The following is a 22,434-nucleotide window of genomic DNA, read 5'->3' as shown; positions in this document are numbered from 1 at the left end:
TTTTTTTTTTTTTAATATAATTTATTGTCAAGTTGGCTAACATACAGTGTGTAAAGTGTGCTCTTGGTTTTTGGGGTAGATTCCCATGGTTCATCATTTACATATAACACCTACTGCCTGTCCCAACAAGTGCCTCCTCAATGCCCATCACCCATTTTCCCTTTGCCCCCACCACCTTCCACCCTCAGTTTGTTTTATGTATTTAAGAGTCTCTTATGGCTTGCCTCCCTCCCTCTCTGTTTGTAACTATTTTTTCTCCCTTCCCTTCTCCCGTGGTCTTCTGTTAAGTTTCTCAAGATCCACATATGAGTGAAAACATAAGATATCTGTCCTTCTCTGACTGACTTATTTCACTCAGCATAATACCTTCCAGTTCCAATCACATTGCTGCAAATGGCATGATTTCATTCTTTCTCATTGCCAAGTAGTATTCCATTGTATATATAAACCACATCTTCTTTATCCATTCGTCAGTTGATGAACATTTAGGTTCTTTCCATAATTTGGCTATCATCGAAAGTGCTGCTATAAACATTGGGGTACATGTGCTCCTATGCATCAGCACTCCTGTAGCCTTTGGATAAATTCCTAGTAGTGCTATTGCTAGGTCATAGGATAGTTCTATTTTTAATTTTTTGAGGAACCACATTGTTTTCCAGAGCAGCTGCACCAGTTTGCATTCCCACCAACAGTGTGTGAGGGTTCCAGTTTCTCCATATCCTTGCCAGCATCTGTAGCTTCCTGATTTGTTCATTTTAGCCACACTGACCGGTGTGAGGTGGTATCTCAGTGTGGCTTTGAATTTTATTTCCCTGATGATGAGTGATGTTGAGCATCTTTTCATGTGTCTGTTGGCCATCTGGATGTCTTTCTTTGGAAAAGTGTCTATTCATGTCTTCTGCCCATCTCTTCACTGGATTATTTGTCTTCAGGTGTTGAGTTTGGTAAGTTCTTTATAGATTTTGGATACTAACCCCTTATCTGATATGTCATTTGCAAATATCTTTTCCCATTGCACCAGTTGCCTTTTGGTTTTGTTGATTGTTTCTTTTGCAGTGCAGAAGATTTTTATCTTGGTAAGATCCCAATAGTTCATTTTTGCTTTAAATTCCATTGTCTTTGGAGATGTGTCAAGCAAGAAATTGCTGCGGCTGAGGTCAAAGAGGTTTTTTTCCTGCTTTCTCCTCTAGGGTTTAGATGATTTCCTGCCTCACATTTAGGTCTTTCATCCATTTTGAGTTTATTTTTGTGTATGGTGTAAGAAAGTGGGCTAGTTTCATTCTTCTGCATGTTGCTGTCCAGTTCTCCCAGCACCATTTGCTAAAGAGACTGTCTTTTTTTCCACTGGATACTCTTTCCTGCTTTGTCAAAGATTAGTTGGTCATACATTTCTGGGTCCAATTCTGGGTTCTCTATTCTATTCCATCAGTCTATGTGTCTGTGTTTGTGCCAATACCATACTCTCTTGATTATTACAGCTTTGTAGTAGAGGCTAAAGTCTGGGATTGTGGTGCTTCCCACTTTGGTTTTCTTCTTCAATATTACTTTGGCTATTTGGGGTCTTTTGTGGTTCCATACAAATCTTAGGATTGTTCTAGCTTTGAGAAGAATGCCGGTGCAATTTTGATTGGGATTGCATTGAATGTGTAGATTGCTTTGGGTAGTATTGACATTTTAACAATATTTATTCTTCCAATCCATGTAGCTCTGGCTCTTAAATTCCAGTCCCCTGCCTGATGTTTCCTTGATCTAGAGAACTCTAGCCTTGTCCTTATTGATACATACCTTCTTAACTCTTCTAATGTCATTTTAACATCATTTTCAGAGTGGGAGGAAAGAGTAAACATTCGTGGTCAATCCACCATTTTTAACTGGAAATCAATCTCTCAGATTCTCCAAGGCTTCACGGGACTACATTAGGCAAAGATAAGGCATTCTCTGAACACTGAACTCAACCCTGTAAAACTCTAGAATCTAAGCTTGCACATATTTCAAAATATTCAGGATTTGAATTTTTTGATGAAATTTCAGAAAACACAAGAGATAAAGTGACCTTTTAGTAGCAGTTTCCAAAATAGCCATTTGTAGCAAATAACAATTTTGTGACCAACAAAATAATGTGCTTTTATTAGGTACTTTGTTGCCTGCTGGTAGAAGGCTTTGGAAGGAATCTAGGTCACTGAGTGATAGAAGGAAAATTCCCAGAATAACTATAGAGGCAGTGTGGTCAAGTGGAAAAAACATGAGCACTCACTCTTATTAGGCAGGCCTGGAGTCTCACTCCAGCTGAGGCCTCGCCTCATCACTGAATCAGTGTGCCCATATGTTAATAATTATACTTACCTCACTGAAATGCCACAAGACATCAATAATATGACATGTGTAAAATGCCAAGCAGAGGTAGAGGCTCACTAAACGTGAATCCCCTTCCCTTCCTCTTCTGATCACACTCCCTGAGCATGGGAGGTGGCCAGCTCTGAGGACACGATTCTTCAGCTGTGACAGCAGAGTACCTCATCCTGGTCACAAACAGCTTTCTGAGGAATCCTGGTGACAGGAAATTGTGTACAACTAATTCCTACAATGAGAAATTGTACCCACTGTGACAGGCGACCTGCTTGATCAAGACAGAGGGGCACGTTAAGCAAGCACCACATCTGACCTGTTGCTGAGATTTAGACACTGTCTGCATCTGGGCTTGCTGCCCATTGCTCTTTGTGGCTGTGAATCAACATTGTGACAGAGAGGGCACTGGGTCAACTACATTCCATTAATAGTTCAAAGTGTTTCATTTAGACTCTTACAGCAAAGGAGAAGGAATATGGAAGATATACAGCTTAGGATGCATGCAAGCTTGGCAGAAATAGACACATAAGGATTTTTAAATGTAACTCTGAAAAAGCCAAAGACCCTAATGAACTCACACAGCCTAGTTGTCAGAATTAAATCTTCTAACCCAGTGGTTCTCAATATTTTTCTTACCATTACTGAAAGGAGGCCCTGGGTTTCCGAAAGGGGCTCTCAGAAATTGGAAAGCGCCATCAGGTTGAGTGTGTTGGTGCTCACCATCTCAGCAGAGTAGCTCATTTTATTCCACAGCCCATAAAATTATGGCATAATTTTTACGCATCCTGCTTTTAAATCAATTTGGAAACCTAATGGGGAAAAATTAATGGTCTTTGGGTAGGGTGTAGAATTCTGAGTTTCGTTGCATTTTTTTAAAGCACATTTTTACATTCTCAAAATATTTCAGATTCTCTTCTCCTAAACACAGTTTTCATATTGTCCTGTCTTACACAGGTTTCTTATCATTTATTAGTTACATCAAGTCCATAAAAGCTGCTTTTAAAGAAAAATATTTAGGGGCGCCTGGGTGGCTCAGTTGGTTAAGCGGCCGACTTCGGCTCAGGTCATTATCTCGCGGTCCGTGAGTTCGAGCCCCGTGTCGGGCTCTGTGCTGACAGCTCAGAGCCTGGAGCCTATTTCAGATTCTGTGTCTCCCTCTCTCTGACCCTCCCCTGTTCATGCTCTGTCTCTCCCTGTCTCAAAAATAAATAAAATGTTAAAAAAAAAAGAAAAATATTTAAAGGCTACTCACTTTACTTTTCATGAATGTTAACTACCTCTTGTTTTCATTTAGTTTGGGAAAATAAAGGTGAGGGGTATTTCATATGATAGAATGGAATAAGACACACAGTTATGAAAATGATTGCAGGACCAGGAAAAAATAGGTAAAGAGAAACAAATTCTCTACATGCCAAATATATAGACATAAATGTTGAGAAACAACTTTCAAAAGAGAATGTGTGATTACAGATGGGATTTGAGTGTAATATTTTAACATATCTTCAAACATGGCTCATTTGTTTCATTTTGTTTTCCATTAGGGCACAGATGGTGTTTAAAAATTTATTCTGGGCCATGTATAACTATAATTTCTTTAAATGGATGGCTGCCATAAGTATGCATGAATGACTGTATGAGTTTGGAAATAATTTCAATTTAATTATACACATTGTTGCAGTTATTATTAAAATAAAATCCGGGTGCTGATTCAGCATGGCTTTCTGGTGGGGACATTATTTTGTAGGTGATTTGATTAACGCTAAGCGTATGGGACTGTCTAATGGTATCTAGAGTGGATATATTTCAGTTGTGATAATGAGGTACTTTCTCAACATTTGGAAGTATGAGAATAATAGCAAATGACAAAAAGACTAAGGTGAATCCTGAATTACCTTCTGTCTGGTTATTGATTTGGGGGAAATAAAACCACTTTTATTGTTTCAAATCAAACAGCTAAACAAATAGTTAAACTTTGTCATTAGATGGAGCTGTTACAATCTCAGGGTCTTCCAAATGAGTCTTAAGTAAATAAGAAATCCGTGAAATTTTGTTACCACATATATTTGTGACTCAATAATTTAGGTCTTTTACCAAGGCCTGCCCTCCCCCTCCACTTCATTGAAGTCAGTAGTGTTAAATATGTTGATTACATGCACCAAAAATGAATGCACATTCTTCAGATCTACAAATGGGAACTAAGCATTGATTTAAAGGGATAACCAGTAAATGATGCCAGATATGTGGTAAGAAAATAGTCTCATTTGTTCAAAACTCTATGAGTACAAGGCATATACAGTCCTTCAAGATTTTTTTAAAAAAATTAGCTAGGCCAGAGAAATTACATTCTCCTTTGTTCCCCTCCCAGGAGTCCTCTTGGTCTGCAATGAATCGTTTAGAAAAATCTCTGACATTTTCACTTTTGTGCAATATGTTAACTATGAACAAATGATAGTACAAATCAGTAATGCAAAGTATTACTTACATTGGAATTAAAACCTGATTGTTGATGCAGAATCTCATGGAAATTAAGGTTAATCTGAACAACATTTTATCCCCTTTTAGACCACAACCTGCCATTTTAAAATCATGGTTAATAGAATGCCCAAAATAAAAAGATCTGCTTAAATGAAAATATATATTCTGCATCTCATTTGTATCCTATTGTGTTAAAAGGCAGGCTAACAGCTAGTCTGTGAGTGTGATATAAGGAAGATGATATACTTCTTTGTTTCAAAAACCTTAGGTATTCCTTTCAAACACTGCATTTCCAAAGCCTTGCTATTATTTAAAATATTAGTCCCTATTTTATTGACTTATTAAATTTGAAGGATCTAAATTAAAATTTAATTAAAGGATTCGAAGAAATAATTGAAAGAAGTGACCTGTGTATTTTTAAAAAATTCCAATTGCTATTTCTATTCTCTTGGTTCTTAAAAAATAAAAAGTAGAATTATACTATTATTTGCTTGTCCTAGTGTAATAAATATGAGCTGTCTGGATGATTTCAAATTCTCTAGCTTGCTATGGTCACCTCATCCTTTTATATTTAAACAACATTGTTCAAGGGAGGTGGCTGGGAGGGGAGTTGGATTAAATAGATGATGGGATTTAAGGGGTGCACTTGTGATGAGTACCGAGTGACGGGTGACGTATGGAAGCACTGAATCACTATAGTGTACACCTGAAACTAAAATTTTACTTTATGTCAACGAACTGGAATTTATTTATTTATTTATTTACTTATTAAATTTTTTTTATAATTTGTTTTTAATGTTTATTTATTTCTGAGACAGAGACAGAGCATGAGTGGGGGAGGGGGGGGAGAGAGAGAGAGAGAGAGAGAATCAGAAGCAGGCTCCAGGCTCTGAGCTGTCAGCACAGAGCCTGACACGGGGCTCGAACTCACAAACCATGAGATCGTGACCTGAGCCGAAGTCGGTCGCTCAACTGACTGAGCCACCCAGGCGCCCCTGGAATTTAAATAAAAACTTAAGAGCAAACCACAAATTGTTCAAATATCCTGACTTAGGGATGGAACCTCTTTGTCAAGAGGATGGTGACCAGTGCGGAGGTTTAAGCTTCTCAAAACCTCTGGTTCTAGGAATCTCCTGCTATTTCTCGTTTTATCTTTGCTTTCATTTCACCTCCTGAGGACACTGCCCTTTTCCATGAAGAATCAATAAGTTGCACACCAACCTGTCACCTCTGTACTTCTAAGACCCATTTCCCAGAGTTTCATCCAATCAAGACTTAAACTGTAGTAAATTTAAGAGAGTTTGGGAGAAAGGCTGGGGGGGGGGTGTTACAACAGCACATAAAGCAAACAACTAAACACCTTTATTGGATATCTCTATCTTTGAAAGCATCTTTGCGTTCTCAGCACTGGGGAATTTTTACTATTTTTCACTTCTGAGCTCCAGCTTCTAGCCACATCATGGTCAGCTTCATGTCCTCTGCTTCCCCCATCTCCTTCCTGATAAGGTTACCCTCCCTGCTCCAAGGTCCTATTTGCTTCTTTCACCGAATGGAACTGGGGCTCTTCATGTAGCCTTAGTTCATAAAGGCATTGCTGGGCTGGGGGTTAGGGGCATGAGGGTCATCTTCCAAACTAAGCACACCCTTTAAGGTGCACACCTGGTCAGCACAGGCAATGCTCTCCTAGAGAAGAATTCTGCAGATATCAGCTTGTGTTTCCTCTCCCTCCTGCATTGGGTAGCTATTTAGGAAATGAGGACTTAGAATTTGTCTCGGAGATGAAAGCAAGCAGTGTGTAATGAGAATTTGGAAGAACCGTCAAACTTTAAACCTATTCTCAGAGCCATAAATAAGGCAACTGAGGCCTAAAGAGGTTAGGAGCCTTGCTGGAGATCATACAGCACTTTCAAGCGGAAGTTGGACACAAGAGTCTGGTCCAGAGCTGTTTCCATGATCTCATGAAACAACTCAATTTCTCAGAAGCCAAACAACATCTCAGCTCTGTGTATTTAATTTGCGACTGTGTTGCCAGCAAGGTCCCACAGGAAAGAACACTGGCGTAGAGAAGAGGAAGCAGGCATCTACTATATACCTAAATCACATTATCTCAGTTACTCTGCTCTGTTCCCTATTCATTTCTCAGTTTTCTGTTAACCATTCACGAATAATTTATTCTTTTGTTTCCAGGCATGATGTTGATGTTATGGAGAGCATTCTTACTAAAATCTTTGGCAGCTTCCATCAGAGATAAAACACCAAGCTGAAGCCTTCTTGTTTTGATCCACAAGAGAATGAATGAGTTAAATTTTTATGTTCCTAGAAAAACCAAAGGGGTGTTGGTGGGTGGGGGTGAGGAATAGAAGGAGAAAAAAAAGAGGTGGTCGTACAGGAGAAAAAGGCAAATGGAAAACAAGGAAAGTCAGTCATGTTGCTGAAATATGCCAAGAAAAAAAATTTAACCATTATCCACTAGGAGAAATTAAATATTTTCTATACTAAATCATGTCCCTACACTTCTGTCTTAAATTTGCTATACTACCTATATAGTTTACAAATGTTAAGAAAATATGAATAGCAAACCTGAGAGCTAGATTTGGATGAAATTACTAACTGAAAGAAGTAACAAGATAAAGAAAAAAAAAATGTATCCAAACCACTTTTGTTGACAAAAAGGAAGAAAGTCTCAGCAGAATTCAGACGTTTAGCAACAATGTTGGTTGCAAACATTTGTCCAAACAGTCAACAGGACAAAGAAAATGCTCCTGTGAGAAGAGTAACCAGATCTGAGGGCTCTGGTCTTTGAAGTTTAAAATATTTCCCCAGAACTGCCACATTCATCTTTCTCTACTATCCCACTGGAAGATCACAAAAGTAAATTCTTGTTTGTTCCCTCTTTCTGATATCCTGCCAAAAATACACACTCACTGATAAAGCCCACCAGTGATTCATTACATACCATCATCCCAAGTTTTCCAGTATAAATGCCATATTAAATGTCTCTTCTGTTTTATTAATGCTTAACAGACATTTAATAGCAATGATGGTGCCAATGATTCTTACTGTGTCATACCATTAAAACCCAGATGTTTCTGTATGAACAGAAGCAAAAAGGCACCGGCCTCCAGGTTCTTGCCCTCTATTCTCATTTCCTTAGCAGTGGCTGAGCTGGGATTCATTTGGAAGCAGAAAGAGCAGACTGTAACCATTCTTTCCATATTTTCATTTACTCTGCAGATCAATTCAATTTTCTCTATTCTTCCACTCATTAATGATTAAGAGAAGAAGGAAAGAAAGATAAAAAAGAGCAAAAGAGAGAAGACAAAAGGGGGAACGAGGTCTGGTGAATTAAAATTTAGGTTAAGAATCTCTATATATTTTTAAATTTCTTAACATGCAGAAATCAAACATAACTACATCCAAACAATACACATTTTAATTTCCTGGTATTTGATATGTAACTATTCTGTGTGGCCCTAGTCTTACCCAGAGCCTTCATCCAAAGCATTAATTCATTTACTAGGCAATGCACGGAGTTGACCATGGCTGCTACAAGTCCTAGCACGTGTCAGTGAAGGACTGTGCAATGTGCAATGAAGACACTACTCAGTTTGTGTTTTCTCTGTTGGACTTGTCACAAGGGAGGCTCTAAAACCCATATCTGTTTGAGACTGTAGGAAGGGCATGGGACCTGGGCTTGCCTTGTGGAAGCACTTTTGAGCTTCAGGAGGCCCCATAACAGAGGTTATATTATGATGACGGCCTCCTCTAGATCTGTTCACTTTGGGTCCTGGTTAGAATCGCCCTTTCTGGGGGCATCTGGTGGTTCAGTCGGTTAAGCATTGGACTTCGTTCGGCTCAGGTTATGATCTCACTGTTTGTGAGTTGGAGCCCGCATCAGGCTCAGTGCTGACAGCTCAGAGCCTGGAGCCTGCTCCAGATTCTATGTCTCCCTTTCTCTCTGCCCCTCACCCCCTAGTCTCTCTCTCAAAAAAAAATAAATAAATAAACATTAAAGGAAAAAAAAGAATCCCCATTTCTGACCTGACCCAGCTATCTGAGCCATGTGGGTAAAGTAGTCCTGGACAAGTTTTGCTCCTACTGCCTCGGCAGATGTTAACCCTCAATCACACCAAGTCCCAGAGGTGAGGAAGATGACAAAGTTGGCTAAAGCAGCATGAAGGGAGTGAGAAAGATAATACAAACTATAATTGCACTATATCCAGTCATCGTTCTAGAAATGAATCCCTGTTATGTTACATTGGCGTGAGGTCCCACAAGGAGATTTTTGTCATTACAGAGCAATATTCTTTCATTGTTTTTGCAACTCAGTAGAGTGACAATGCTCAGAAGTGGGATAAATAGGGACAGAAATAGCATCAACCATCTTCCACATCCGTGCTATACCTGTAATCCCCCTGCACTACAGCAGTACGATCTCCAGAGACGTTCTCTAGCCAGAGTTCCATACTCTATAGTTCCAAAGCAAAACCCAAGAAGCTGAAGCATAGAAATATGGAATTGTCTTATAGTATCAGTCACCAAGAGCTTTTTGATTTCACCTCCTTAAATATGACTCCAGTTTGCCCCTTTCTCCTTCATCTCTTTCCTCCTACTGACCTTATTCAGAATCTCTTCGCCACCTATTCTCCACTATTAATAGCCCTTTAAAATACCAGACAGTCAGTAAAACAGGGATGAAAAAATGTAAGTGCTCCTACTTCTTACTTTAGGCATTTATAGTTGGCATCTTTTCATGCTGTATCAACAAGGAGTAGAGAGGTCAATAGCCCAGGTTTGCCTGTTCTGGCAAGGCTTCTATAATGTTGACAGTTCACAGGTGAATCCTCTGCCTCCGGGCAGTTCTATGTCATCAGGAGAATGCCAGCCTGAGACTCACAATACCTTGCTCTGTCACCATCTCTGTGGCCTTAAAGTCACCATTCAGTGCTCTCTGAAAGGAGTTGTCCAACAAACGAGAGTTTTCTCAGAGAATGATTACTAGAAGTCTTAGTACGTGACTGACTGCTTGCCACATTAGCACATCATGTTTGGTATGTCCAATACTGAACTCATGATCTTGTCTCCTACCTTTACATCCAACCAAAACAGTTCCCCTTATCATATTCCCTTGCTGTGTGAAAGGCAATGCTTTCTACCTAGAAGCCTGAGCATCTTCCTTGACTCTTCCTTTACCCCACATGTAATCAGTCCCTACATTCATATATATCTGTCATGTCAGTCTCCCCTCTCCAAGCCCACTGACACTGCAGATCAAATTCACTGTCACTCCCTGTAACTGTACAAATCACCAGACTAGTCTCCAGATGGGCTCTTCCTGGCTTCTAGTCTTGCTCTCACTCCAATCTATTCCTCACCTTCCTGTCTGGTGGAGCTTTCTAAAATAAAAATTGGATAATGTAACTCTTTCTTAGAACCCTTTAGCTGTTTATCAGTGTTATAAAAATAAAATCCTGACTCCTTAGCCTGTCTTAGATCTTGCCCCTGTCAACTTTTCCGGATTGGTCTTCAGTTCCTCCTATTAAATCAGCAATAGTTAACCCCACTCAGCTCCCTTAACATGATTCATCATGATGTCTGTGAGTCAGCCTACTTTGCCTTTGGCTTCAGATCACCTTCCCCAGTTTGTCTTTTTGTTCAAGATGCAGCTGGAGTTTCATACTCACCATAAAGGGGTCTTTGAACTCCTTCTACTGTGGTATTGTGACACTAGTCTATAATTCCAAAATGGTGCTGACAGCAATGAATTTGTTCACTTCCCCCACAGAATGTAGGCTCCTCTGAACTTTTTATGTCCACTGTCTACATTAGTCCTAAAGCATCTTAGGGTCCAACAGACATCCAATAAATGCTTATTGAATAAATTTGGTAGAAGGGTTTAACGCATGAGGGATCTATAGGGGAACTGAACAAGATGATCTCCAGAGTCCTTTCCAACTCTTAGCTTTTCACTTGAAGATATCAGTCGCTTCCAAGATTTTGAATATCACATCCACTTGTGACTTTTACCTATGACTCGAAGGCACTCCTCAACCTGAGTTTTAGACCCAAATGTCCCCCTGCCTGTTATATAACTTCAAATACTAGCTGCTGAGTATCTCAAATTCACTATGTCCAAAATCAACTCACCTGCCTACACAACCTGATCCACCTTTCCAGTTTTCTGTATTTGTTAATGACACCATCCTCCTCTTAGGAGCCCATGTTAATGACATCCAGGATGGCACCTTTCTCCTAAAAGCAATCAACTGCCTAGTCCTGTGGATTCGTCTTTCCAAAAGACCAGTTCTTTTTGTCACTGCATTTACTTACAGTCTCCATCAAATTGCTTGTGACGCTAATTGGCATTTGTTGCATTCTGACTTTCATGATGTGTTTCCATCTCTGTACCAACACTAGATCCTAGAAGATTTCTGTATTATGGCTGCAAATCCCACAAGTCTTTGCGTAGGGTTTGAAAGTAGATAGCAGGTGGTCAACGACTCTTGGTAGAATGGCTGAATGAATGTTAGGATGTTAGGTTTAAACTGCTTTGGGGGCATGGATCTTGTTATACGCTTTTTTTTTGTCCCGCCCCCAATATAGTAAATATAGTAAAAGGCATAGGAAACAAGAAATACATATTTTTTTTAATATCCAACACTGCACCTTTTAAGTCTGAGTTGTTGCAACAACTGGCTGTAATTAAAAAATCAAAACAAAGCAAAACAAAACAAAAACACGCTCTGCTTTCTTAGACTCAGCTCTCAGCTAAAACCATCCAGGATCCTGGTTTCCCACCCCTTCCAGTGGCCTGATGCGCGGCAGGGGAGGAGCAATGAACAAGCTGGGCTTGAGGAGCCAGGAGAGCGAGATGGGGGAAGTCCCGGAAGTCATTGACCAGTGCGAGCAGCCGCCCCAGCGAGATCAGCTTGGGCTGCTGTCCCAACAATAACAGGCGCCCGGGCCGGGCAGGGCTGCCGGGGGCCCGAGCTTGGGGGCGGAACCCCGATTGGGGGAAGCGGGGTGGGACGCTTTCCTAAGGCTGCAGGGGATTGGAGGAGAGAGAAGAGGGGCGGTTGAGTTCAAGGAGTGGGCCGGGGACCTAACGGGCCGACTGAGGAGAGAGCGTGTTGATTGGGTGGCTCGGAGGGAGACGGACCGGAGCCAACTGCAGATTGGCCTTGGCGGGCCGAGGAGGCGTGGTCAGTGCGCGCCAGAGGGAGCGCGAGGGAGCGGGCGGCCCGCCTGCCAGCTAGCTAGCCGGAGCCCCGGGCGTGTGCCGCGAGTCGGGGTTGGGTTGAGGGACGCGGCGCGGGAGGCGCGTCCTCCGGCTCTGCCGCAGCGGCCCTCCGCGGCTCGAGTACCCCGCTTCCTTCCCTCTCTTCCCCAGCGCTCTGGTCTGGGGTCTCCGGGTAGGGAGCGGAGGGAAGGAACTAGAGAAGAGGAGGCGAAAGCGGAGCAAGGGGCAGAGACGGTCCCGGCGCGGGGCGTAGCGCGCGGTGCCTCTGGCTCTCCCGCCGCAGCCGCCGCCTCCTTTCCCAGGGCTCCCGCACTATGCAGGCGGACAGCCGGCCGCCGAGATGGGGAGCCGGGCGGCGGTGAGAGCCGGGCGCAGCCCTCCCCGTCTCCGAGTCCGGGCCGCGGCCGCCGCCCCCGCCCGGGCCGCGCTCCCCTTCTCCCGCCCTCGCCCTCCCCGCCCCAACTCCTCCTCCTCCTCCTCCTCCTCCCCCATGCCTCTGTTCCTCCTGCTCTTACTTATCCTGCTCCTGTTGCTCGAGGACACCGGAGCCCAGCAAGGTGAGTGGTTCCCGGGGAGCGCGCGGCGCGCGGAGCCCCAGGGGCGGCGGGGTCGCAGGGGAACCTCCGGGATGCCGGGTCTCTAGACGCGCGGGGGAGGTACAGTGCGCTTGGGTGCGTGACCAGACCAGGCCCTCTCCGGGATGAGTTGCAAAGGTGGGCTCTGCCCCTTGTCCCCCAAGTTGGCGCGTCTTTACTTTTTGACCAGGCCTTTGGTGCTGCTGAAAAGAGAGAAGTGAGACTCTGCTGTGAAGGCCTCCTTTTCGGTATTGGATTCTTCTTGGAAAAATATTTGGGAGGAAAAAAGTTTTGGAGATGTGACCCCTAAAGTTAAGCTAAAATGATGGACAGAGTAGGAAGACAAGATAATTAAATAGCATCTTAAACCAGTTAAAGGCAAGTGGCGCTAATTATCTTTTGTGAAAGTGCTCAGGTTCAAAAGCGAAGGATACTGATTCTGGTTAGCTTTGAGTTTTGGATTCAGTACAAGTCCTTTACGATCCCTTCCTATTATTCCTGCTGGTGGTCTAGATTGCCTGGGTCAGACACTCATTCTGACCCAAGGCAACGTGCTATGAGCATTCCGAGTTAAAAGGGTAAGCCCTTCCAGAAAGTGACAGAACTTTTTTTCCGTCTACCGTCCTTGAAATACCTGTTTCAGAATTGAGCAAAACTGTTTATTGAATAATCATCATAATGGAAAGAGAATGCAGGGCTGATTCCTCCTCCGCCCTTTAGTACTATTTTCAGGCAGCGAACTGCAATTTTTCAATCAGTTTGGCATCAGTTATTGAACACATTTTCCCATTGTATTTCCTTTTTTATTGCAGTGAAAAGAATATGGATTGGATTGTTATTTATTGCTGGGAAGATTTTTTTTTTAAGTTGATCTCCATGTTTAAGTCCAGCTTAAATGTTCTCATATGGTTCTCAGTAAAGTGTGGAATCATGGCCACAGCCTGTCGTTATGAAAATGCCGAAGCTTGGGGCGCCTGGGTGGCGCAGTCGGTTAAGCGTCCGACTTCAGCCAGGTCACGATCTCGCGGTCCGGGAGTTCGAGCCCCGCGTCAGGCTCTGGGCTGATGGCTCAGAGCCTGGAGCCTGTTTCCGATTCTGTGTCTCCCTCTCTGCCCCTCCCCCGTTCATGCTCTGTCTCTCTCTGTCCCAAAAATAAATAAACGTTGAAAAAAAAGAAAATGCCGAAACTTTGACAGGCATGTGGAAATAGAATCTCACTATGAAGAAAAATGTATTTGGTAAAGTGACCTCTTTTAGTTCTAGGCACGTTTCTACGCCGTGTAACTTAAAATTTAGATGCTTAGCATTCAGGTTTTTAGTTAGTTCATCTTAAATAAATTCTTGAATCAGCATTTAATAAAATAAAGTGTGATATCTCCTCCTTCCCACCCCCCTATTGAAGTTTTAGAGCCTGTGCATGTATTTTCCTTCTAGTAGGAGAGAGAAAAAACGAGAAGGCTTGCATAGTGCTACAACTAGTTGGGACTTACTTTGTGGCAGGCATAGTACTCAGTGGTGTATGTGTATTAAGTCATTTAATCCTCACCACAACCATCTGAGATAGGGATGCTTATCCCATTTCAAACATAAGGGAACGGAGACACAAATAAAAGGTACCTTGATACAGAAAGGAATGTAACTGTATAAGCAGAATGCTCAGTTTTGCTTATTTCTAGATCTGAAGTGTTCATATCATGTTTTTAAAAATCATCTTTGAGCAGTATAGAATCAGTTCTGTGTCTCCTCACCAAATGAGACAGTTTCCTTAGTTTTTGGAATTTCTCGAAACTGGCCTAATTAACACACAACATTAACTTATTTGCTTTCAAGGTTTAATTTCAGGGTTTGTATTTTCTTAAGTTTATTTATTTGAGAGAGAGAGAGAGGCAGCAAGCAGGGGAGGGGCAGAGAGAGAAGGAGAAAGAGAATCCCGAGCAAGATCTGCGCTCCCAGTGCAGGGCCAAGACACGGGGCTAGAATTCACGAATCCTGAGATCGTGACTTGAGTGAGCTGAGGTCAAGAGTCTGACGCTTAACCAACTGAGCCACCCAGGTGCCCCCATTCAACTTCGGTTTTTTGCACGGCGTTTTAACAAACACATGGTTCTCTTTCACAGCGATGTCTTATATAAGCAGTGTAGATTAGCACAAATAGAAAGGATGGTGTTAATTTAAAAGACCTGATTTCTAGTTCTGCTAAGTTGATAGGGTAAATTTTGTGAGGTCACTTAATTTCTTTGTACCACAGTTTTCTACATCTGTGATAAGAGAATAACCTATTCCATAGCCTAAAAAAAATGAAATGATAGTACATAGGAATTTTGCAAAGGGAAAAGTATAATATAGCTATAAGTGATTATCATTATTAATTGAGTGTATTAAGTTGATAAATAAGAACCAGTTAGGTATACATCACTGGAAACAGGAATTGTGTGAGATTTCAGTTCCCCTAATTCTTAAAAATTATATTTTTTATCCAAAGGACCCTGATGCAGTCGGTGGTAGAATTGCTTTTAAACCAGTCTTAACTAATCTAACAGACAAGCTTTGGGATCCAACTGGTATTCCCTCACATAACCTGAAAAGAAATCTAATTTAAAAATGAAGAAAGTGTTTTAAAACTCCATTCGAATTTGTAATGATGGGAATGTCTATATTTTGTAGTGTTAAGTGACAAACTGGAGTTTTTACTCTATAAGTCTTTGGAAGAAGACTGAAAAGAAATAAAATAGTAGTTGTCTTCTGGGTATTTCTTTATGCTTTTCCATATTTTCTGCAATTAACATATAGTCAAAATATAAGCTGTGAAAAAAATGTTTTATGATATTTCAGTTTTTTTCCGCCCTTTGGCCAGTCTAGGTAGAAATGCATTTAATGTATATGTTGAGGTAGAACTGTGCTTCAAATTTTTTTTTAAATCTTCCAGATATCATTTGAAGTAGCAGAAGGTATTACTCTCATTACAGTTACAGTCGACCCTTGAGCTACACAGGTCAAACTGTGCGCCGATTTTTTTTTTAATAAGTGTGTTAGAAAATTTTTTGGAGATTCACAAACATTTGAAAAAACTCAGGAACTTAATAGCCCAAAAATATTTAAAAATTAAGAAAAAGTTATGTATTGTTATAAAAATATAGCATATAACACCAGTAGCATACAGAATATGTGTCAATCATCTGTTTATGTTATATGGAAGGCTGGTAGGGCTTCTGGTCAACAGTAAGCTACTAGTAATGTTTTGGGGAGTCAAAAGTTATAGGCGGATTTTTGACTATGCACGGGGAGGTCAGCGTGTTTAACCTCTGCGTTTTTCAAGGGTGAGCTGTAATGTCATGTAATACTCAGCATATATTCTGCTGGCAGTGATTTTTCTTTTCATTTGGCTCAGAATAAAATTTATCAGTGGTCTGAAAATCCATCAGCCCTTCACAGCAGAGATGTCTTTTAACCAGTCTTATTTCATTAATATACTTATACATAGATTGTATTTATTCACATCTAATTGTACTATGATGGGTTTTTTGTTGTTGAAAGTCTATTTTACTGTAACACGTCTTTCTAAAAAACTTAAATTGGTTAAATTTATTATTTGCGTATTTGATTGCATATTTACTGTAATAAGTATATTTAATAGGAAGTTGAGAGTCTATGAATGACTCTGTGTCCCTGATTTACTTTATGACTAGCAATTTGTGTCCCCTCATCTCAGGATTTCAGCTTCCTCATTTGTGTCCTTGAGGACTTGCCTCCCTTCTTGGGTTAGATGTTTATTTGAATGTGGTAAAATATCAGGACATTAATTTAAAAAAAATTTTTTTTAATGTTTGTTTTTGAGAGAGAGAGGCAGAGAGAGACACACACACACAGAGTTCGAGCAGGGGAGGGTCAGAGAGAAAGGGAGACACAGAATCTGAAGCCGGCTCCAGGCAGTGAGCTGTCAGCACAGTGCCCAGAGTGGGGCTCAAACTCACTAACTGTGAGATAATGACTTGAGCCGAAGTCAGACAACTAAGCCACCCATTATTCACACTGTGTATTAAATATTTGTTCTGACAGAGATTTTTAAGATTTCTTCTTATTGTCTTCTCATTGTCTTCTTATATCTACTAAATTGTCATTCAAAAATATGAATTGGGAACCCATTTCTGGAGTGAATCTGCTGCCCCATGTACGTTATTCGACGTTAGTGTCTGGGCATCTGCGTGCCCTTCATGTTACTCTTCTTGTCTAATCCCCACAGTTAGCTGTCAGAGCCCGGGCTTCTCAGTCTCATGGTACTAGAGCCCTCTCTTGGACCTTACTGCGTACTTGCTCAGGGCCTAGCATGTCCCAGCCAACCTCTTTCTGGGAGCTAGACCTCTTTGCTCCCTCGGTGAGAGAAGTCCTTCAGCTAGAGCCAGAGCCATGTCTACTTAGAAAACAGTCGTGCCCGTCTTGTCAGTAACAGCCTAAATCAGTGTCAGCAAGTTGGGTCTCTCCTTTGCCGGGTCTTTCAAACTCTGATTTCAGTGCTGACTGCTGGCCATCTCCAACATTACCAAAGAGTCGCACTAATTTTGGTTCTCACAGTTGCCTGCCTCCTTTTTCTTTGGCAGCTGCAATTCCTGGAGAACAATAGTTTCAGTAATCTGGTGTCAGAGGAAAGTAATGAGAAATGAAGGCTGGAAAGGTCAGTGGGAACAAAATTGTGGAGGACTTTGCACTGAGGGGCAGACTGAGGTATTAGCAAGACATCAGACTTAGGTTCCTCTGCCTTCATCCGGTACATTTGTCCATCTCTAGGTTCACTTCCTCAATGCGGCCTCCCAGGTCTTTCATTCTGTCATGCCCTTCCTCTTGTCCTTGACAGATCCCCAACCTGGCTCACATGCCAGTCCCCACTGCCTTTCTCTGGTTCTGGATAGCCCAGGGTCACTGGAGAAAGTCATGTGTCCCACTGTGACTAGTCCTACCACCAGCGAGGACTACTGATCAAATCTCCCATGGGGCTTACTGCTCAGCAGGAGCACAGTGGTCCCTCCACTTTGTAGAGCTCAACTCCTACACAGCATACCTGCCTCACCTTTCCTTCTTCCCGAAACCATCTCTTCCACTTACCCGAGCACTGCTTTATCAGGGAATGTAAGTTGTGTTTAAGTAGAATTTAAACTTGAATGGGCTTCTTACTCTGTACCTGGAAACATGCTCAAAACCCCGCTGGCTTGTACACATCTTTCCTCTTTGCTGTTTGCTTGCCCGGTACCTTGCATCTGGTTTTTTCAGGGACAAACTTACTAACCGATTGACTCTGTCTGTACATTTTCTGAGTAGCTGGTGCACAACAAATATTAGTTAAATGCTGATTTCCTTGCAGTCTAGTCTCTGCTCTACTGAAAGTATCATTTAAACTGTCAGATTTTTTTCTTTTTGGTTTTGGCTTGTGTTTACTGTGAACAGCCTGAGCGCTTTCTTGGTCTGTCTTCACCGTTTTGTGCTTTGGTGGACTTTGAAAGTATAGAGAAGAGACTTTGGAGTCAGACACCTGGATTTAAATATTAGGCATATCGACCATGGCATCTACTTAATGCTCTTATGTGTTTAAATACATAATTCACCTCACTTTCTAGAATGTTTGAGGGCTGGGATCAAATCTGTTTGGGAAGTCAGTAAATTTTTATTCAGTGAGTGAATAATATGAGCAGAGGTGCTTAATATATAAGTAGATGACAGGTTTGAGGATTAGGGGAAGGGTTGGAGACTTCGTGGTAACTGAGGGAAGTAGGGAGATACCCCTGGTAGAATACCCAGAATGGGGGAGGAACTGAACAGCATCAGTGGTTGGCAGTAAGAAGCCCAGGAACATGCTAGAGAAGTTGCAGTTGGTTCAAAAAACTGAGCCAGGGAAGGAGAATTTTAAGGAGGGAGGGAAGATACAAAGGAAGGAAGGAAGATGGGAGGGAAGGAAGGGCCAGCGATGCCAGATAATATGGAAAGGTCACACATGATAAGGATGGAAAAGTATCCATTTGACGTGGTTTGGAGTGGGGTTCGGAGCCAACGGCCAAGGGAGAATTCTTGGGACGTTTTCAGTGCAAAAAGGTGTTTTTATTACAGCACGGGACAGTACCCGTGAGCAGAAAGAGCTGCGCTGGGGTTGTGTGAAGAGTGGCTGATTATATAAGATTTTCTATGCTGTGGAGGGGAGGATGACATTAGGTCCCCAGGAGGTTGAGTCTGTAGGTTTCTGGAGATTGCTTTTTTCTTGTAAATCATTAAGACAGTTGCAAACTGATGGGAGACTCCTGCATCACTGTGCTATCAGATAACCGTTGTTTCTCCCCTTTCTTTGTTCTTGGGCAGCCAGGAGTGCCCGGGGAAGGTCACATCTGGGAGGTGGAAGGGGTTGTGTGTATGTGCTTGTGCTTTGCCCTCAGCTTGCCTTTTGCTCCCTCATCACGTTAACTTTTGGCAGCTTGGAAACTGGCTGCATTAGTGAATAGTTTCATTGGTGAGTAGGCCTGCATTTCCTAGGGCTGCCGTAACAAATTACCACAAATTTAGATAGCTTAAAGCAACAGAACTTTATTGGCTTAGTGTTTTGGAGGCTAGAATTCTGAAATTGGGGTGTCAGCACAGCTATATACTCTGTTGAAGATTCTGGGGGAGGGTCTTTCCTTGCCTCCCTAGCTTCTGGAGTTTTAATCTTCGGAGTTCCTTTGCATCATTCCAATCTCTGCCTCTGTAATGTAGTATTCTTCCTGTGTCTGTAACCATGTCCACATTTTTCTCTTTATCTAAGGACACCTGTCATTGAATGAGGGTCCACCTTAACCAGTATGACCTCATTTTAACTTGATGACATCTGTTAAGACCCTGTTTCCAAATAAGGTTATATTCATTGGTACCAAAAATTAGGACTTAAACTTTTCTTTTTGGAAGCTGAATTGCAGTGCATTGGAACTTAGAACAGGAAGCAAAGAAGTAAGACGTCAACTATGGAGACTAGAAGAAACTTCTTTGTAAAAGAAAGGAAAAGTGAGTGAGAAGGTGGTAGAGGTCAGGGTACACTGGGTGGAAAGAGTTTTTTGTGGGTTTTGTTGTTGTTGCCGTTATTGTTAGTGTCTTATGATTTGTTAAATTGCAAAACCTAGCTCCCACTGACCAGCTGTTTTACAGGTTAGAATTTGCAAAAGAGGCAAAATCATGCCATGCAAATATAAAATGAACACGTGTCAAAGATTTTATTCAGTTCATTCATTAATGAGGGAATCAGTAAGGTGTTAAAACCTGTCCTAAGAGTATTTGAGAAACCAGGTGTTACAGGATGTGATTGCCAGATTAGATGTGATTGCTAAATTGCTAAATCTGGGTAATGGGCCAATAGGGTCATAAACTAACCTTTGGGATTATCTTTTCAGCTGCACAGAAATGATTTGCATCTCTACCAGATAAGAAACTATGTACATTAACATGTAATGAAAACTGGGACCTTTAAGCAGTGATAAATATAGCAAATCCAAATAACTATTTTGCCCTATATTCCTTGGGCAGCTTTTAGCTTCTGTGACATTTAGAAGATATGCTGTTGACCATTTTTTTTTAACCAATGTCTAAGTTTAAGATAATTTTTCTGACATACTTAGTAGAATCTATGGAGATGGGGGGAGCCTGAGAACCTTTAATTTAATTAGCCCTGAGGTGATTTTAATGTTGATTTTGAGAACCACTGAATAAGAGAATACTGAGTGGCTGTGAGTGCCCTTCTGAGATTGGAACTCATCACTCTAATGACACCTATCCCCCTGGAGTGTGTGTGTGTGTGTGTGTGTTTTCACACAAAGTGCTCAGCTCTTTGGCAGAAAGAGGTTATGTGAACCAGGGTTGAGGGTTTGACAGGTAGATACTCAAGGAGGACACAATGGCTAGGAATTGAGAGTACCAGGAAGGGGTAGTTAACATACTGGACATGAAGCCTAGGCTGTGTAGGGAAAGACATGAGGCCAGGACAAGATTAATAGACTGGGAGAAAAGAGAGAAGTCAAGTTCACGGAAAGTATGTGGGTATAAGAAGACTGACTAGTTGAGACTTTAAAGTGTTTGAGTTTTCACAGGTGGGTGAGAGTATCTCTAATAATGGCAAAAACAAAGCCCGGCTTGTGATTCGGAGAGTTACTGAAGAGAAGTAGAGGTCATCCCTGAGAAGTTCAGTGAGAGTTACTTTCTCTTGGGTTTATACTTTTCACAAGAACACTACACTTGAAACTTTAAAGCTGCTGTACATTTCCTAAAGTAATGGACAGTTGCTCTGTTATTTTAGCTAGATTGTAGCCAAATGCCCTGTATCTACGTATGACGGGCAAAAGCCTTTCCGGTCTTTTATGACTGGAATGGTACCCTCAAACAAAAGAGTGTTTATTGATATAATATTGAGCGCATTATTATAGGTTAGGCCCTCAGCACTAGGTGTTTTCATACTATGTCTCATTTAATTTGTGCCCTTTGTGTTTGAATTGTTTGTATCCCCATTTTAGGGAGCTGAGATTTAGCAGCAATAAATAACCTTCTGAAAGTTACAGTGAGTGCTGGATAGGGCATTTAAAATCATGCCAGGACTCCAGAGCTCATTTGCCTAACCATTATGTTCTAAGTAGGATGTGTGCTTAGTGGGGGTTAAAGAGGATTTATACTTCTCACGTTCCTTCATGTAATTCAATTTTGTAAATTATCACACATGCAGAGAATAGTTTGGACTTAAAAAAGAATGAAGCTGGGAGCTATTTCTTTTTCTAAAAATTGTCACAGTGACCTTCTTTAGGCTCTCCGAGCATATCCATCTTATGTAGTATTTTTAAAAAATGAGTGGAATTGAAGTAGTACCTTGAATTATTTATTTGAGATATGTAGTGATGCAATTTTAAAAATCTTATAGTAATAGGACTCATAGAGTACTTCAGTCCAAAAATTCACAATGCTAAATATTACACTAAAAATCTTCATCGTATCCAAATGAAATAGGATGTTTTAGTTAACTCTTGCAAGTTACTCCTTTGAATGCTTTTCTACTCTAAATGCCTCTTTTTCCAGCTTATAAGATCTCACAGATGCATTAGAAGATGTGACAGAAATGACACACTTATTTAGAGCAAGTGTAGTCAGACTCACCTGTTCATAATGATTAAAAAAGAAAAAATCCTTGAAAGCTTGCTGGAAAAGTCTGAACCTTTCCCAGTTCATGATGGTCATCATGAAAGTTACATTGCTCTACATTTGTGGCATTATTTGTGCAAGCATCCTGCATTTGTGTTTGGTGTTGAAGAAGGTATTTTTAGAAGTCATGCAGTGTTTGTGTTAATACGATTCAGTCATTAGTATGATTTATATTCTGTATTAGTGTGACTAAAATATGGGGGTGGCTGCAAGGTCACATGTAATCAGTATCATGAGCATGTATGCAAAAAAACCACATTTGATTTGAAGTTTAGAGAAGCCTGAAATAAGCATATCTTCTTTATTGTATTAATACGTTATTATTTAAATATGTTTAATGTTCTTTCTGTTTTCTCTAGGGATACGTAGTTTAAAAAAATACTCAGTTATTTTCCTGGAACAATACCAAAACTTGTATCTGGCTTAACACATCTGACCTTAGACTCTTCAGAGGAAGTGAACACATGTTCTATGAGTAATTCCCTAGATAAATCTGCAGCCAAACAAAGGAGCAGTGAGATCAAATTCCAGTGTCTCTTCTTCACTGAAATAAAATTGAAATTCAAAAATTACATTGACAGGCTTCTATCCTGGATGGTCAGTTATACTTTC

The 22,434-nt window shown here is 41.2% G+C and overlaps 1 protein-coding gene across 4 annotated transcripts in view; it reads left to right on the top strand.

Annotated features, from left to right (window-relative positions):
• Window positions 1-12,052: 12,052 nt before the first annotated feature.
• DCBLD2 (discoidin, CUB and LCCL domain containing 2) overlaps window positions 12,053-22,434 on the top strand; it is a 91,348-nt gene continuing 80,966 nt past the window's right edge. For 2 of the 4 annotated variants that reach the window (XM_040484286.1, XM_040484285.1), the window contains exon 1: window positions 12,054-12,618. In XM_040484286.1, the coding sequence (XP_040340220.1) occupies window positions 12,402-12,618 (217 nt within the window). In that variant the 5' untranslated portion in view covers window positions 12,054-12,401. Of the gene's footprint in view, window positions 12,619-22,434 lie in introns of all 4 variants that reach the window. The other 2 variants (XM_040484288.1, XM_040484287.1) reach the window with 2 other exon arrangements.

The sequence above is a fragment of the Herpailurus yagouaroundi genome, unplaced genomic scaffold (genome assembly GCF_014898765.1).
Source record: "Herpailurus yagouaroundi ecotype Mexico unplaced genomic scaffold, PumYag 162, whole genome shotgun sequence".
Classification (NCBI taxonomy): Eukaryota; Metazoa; Chordata; class Mammalia; order Carnivora; family Felidae; genus Herpailurus; species Herpailurus yagouaroundi.
Note: the sequence above shows the minus strand (reverse complement) of the source record. Positions and strands in the feature narration are given on the sequence as shown.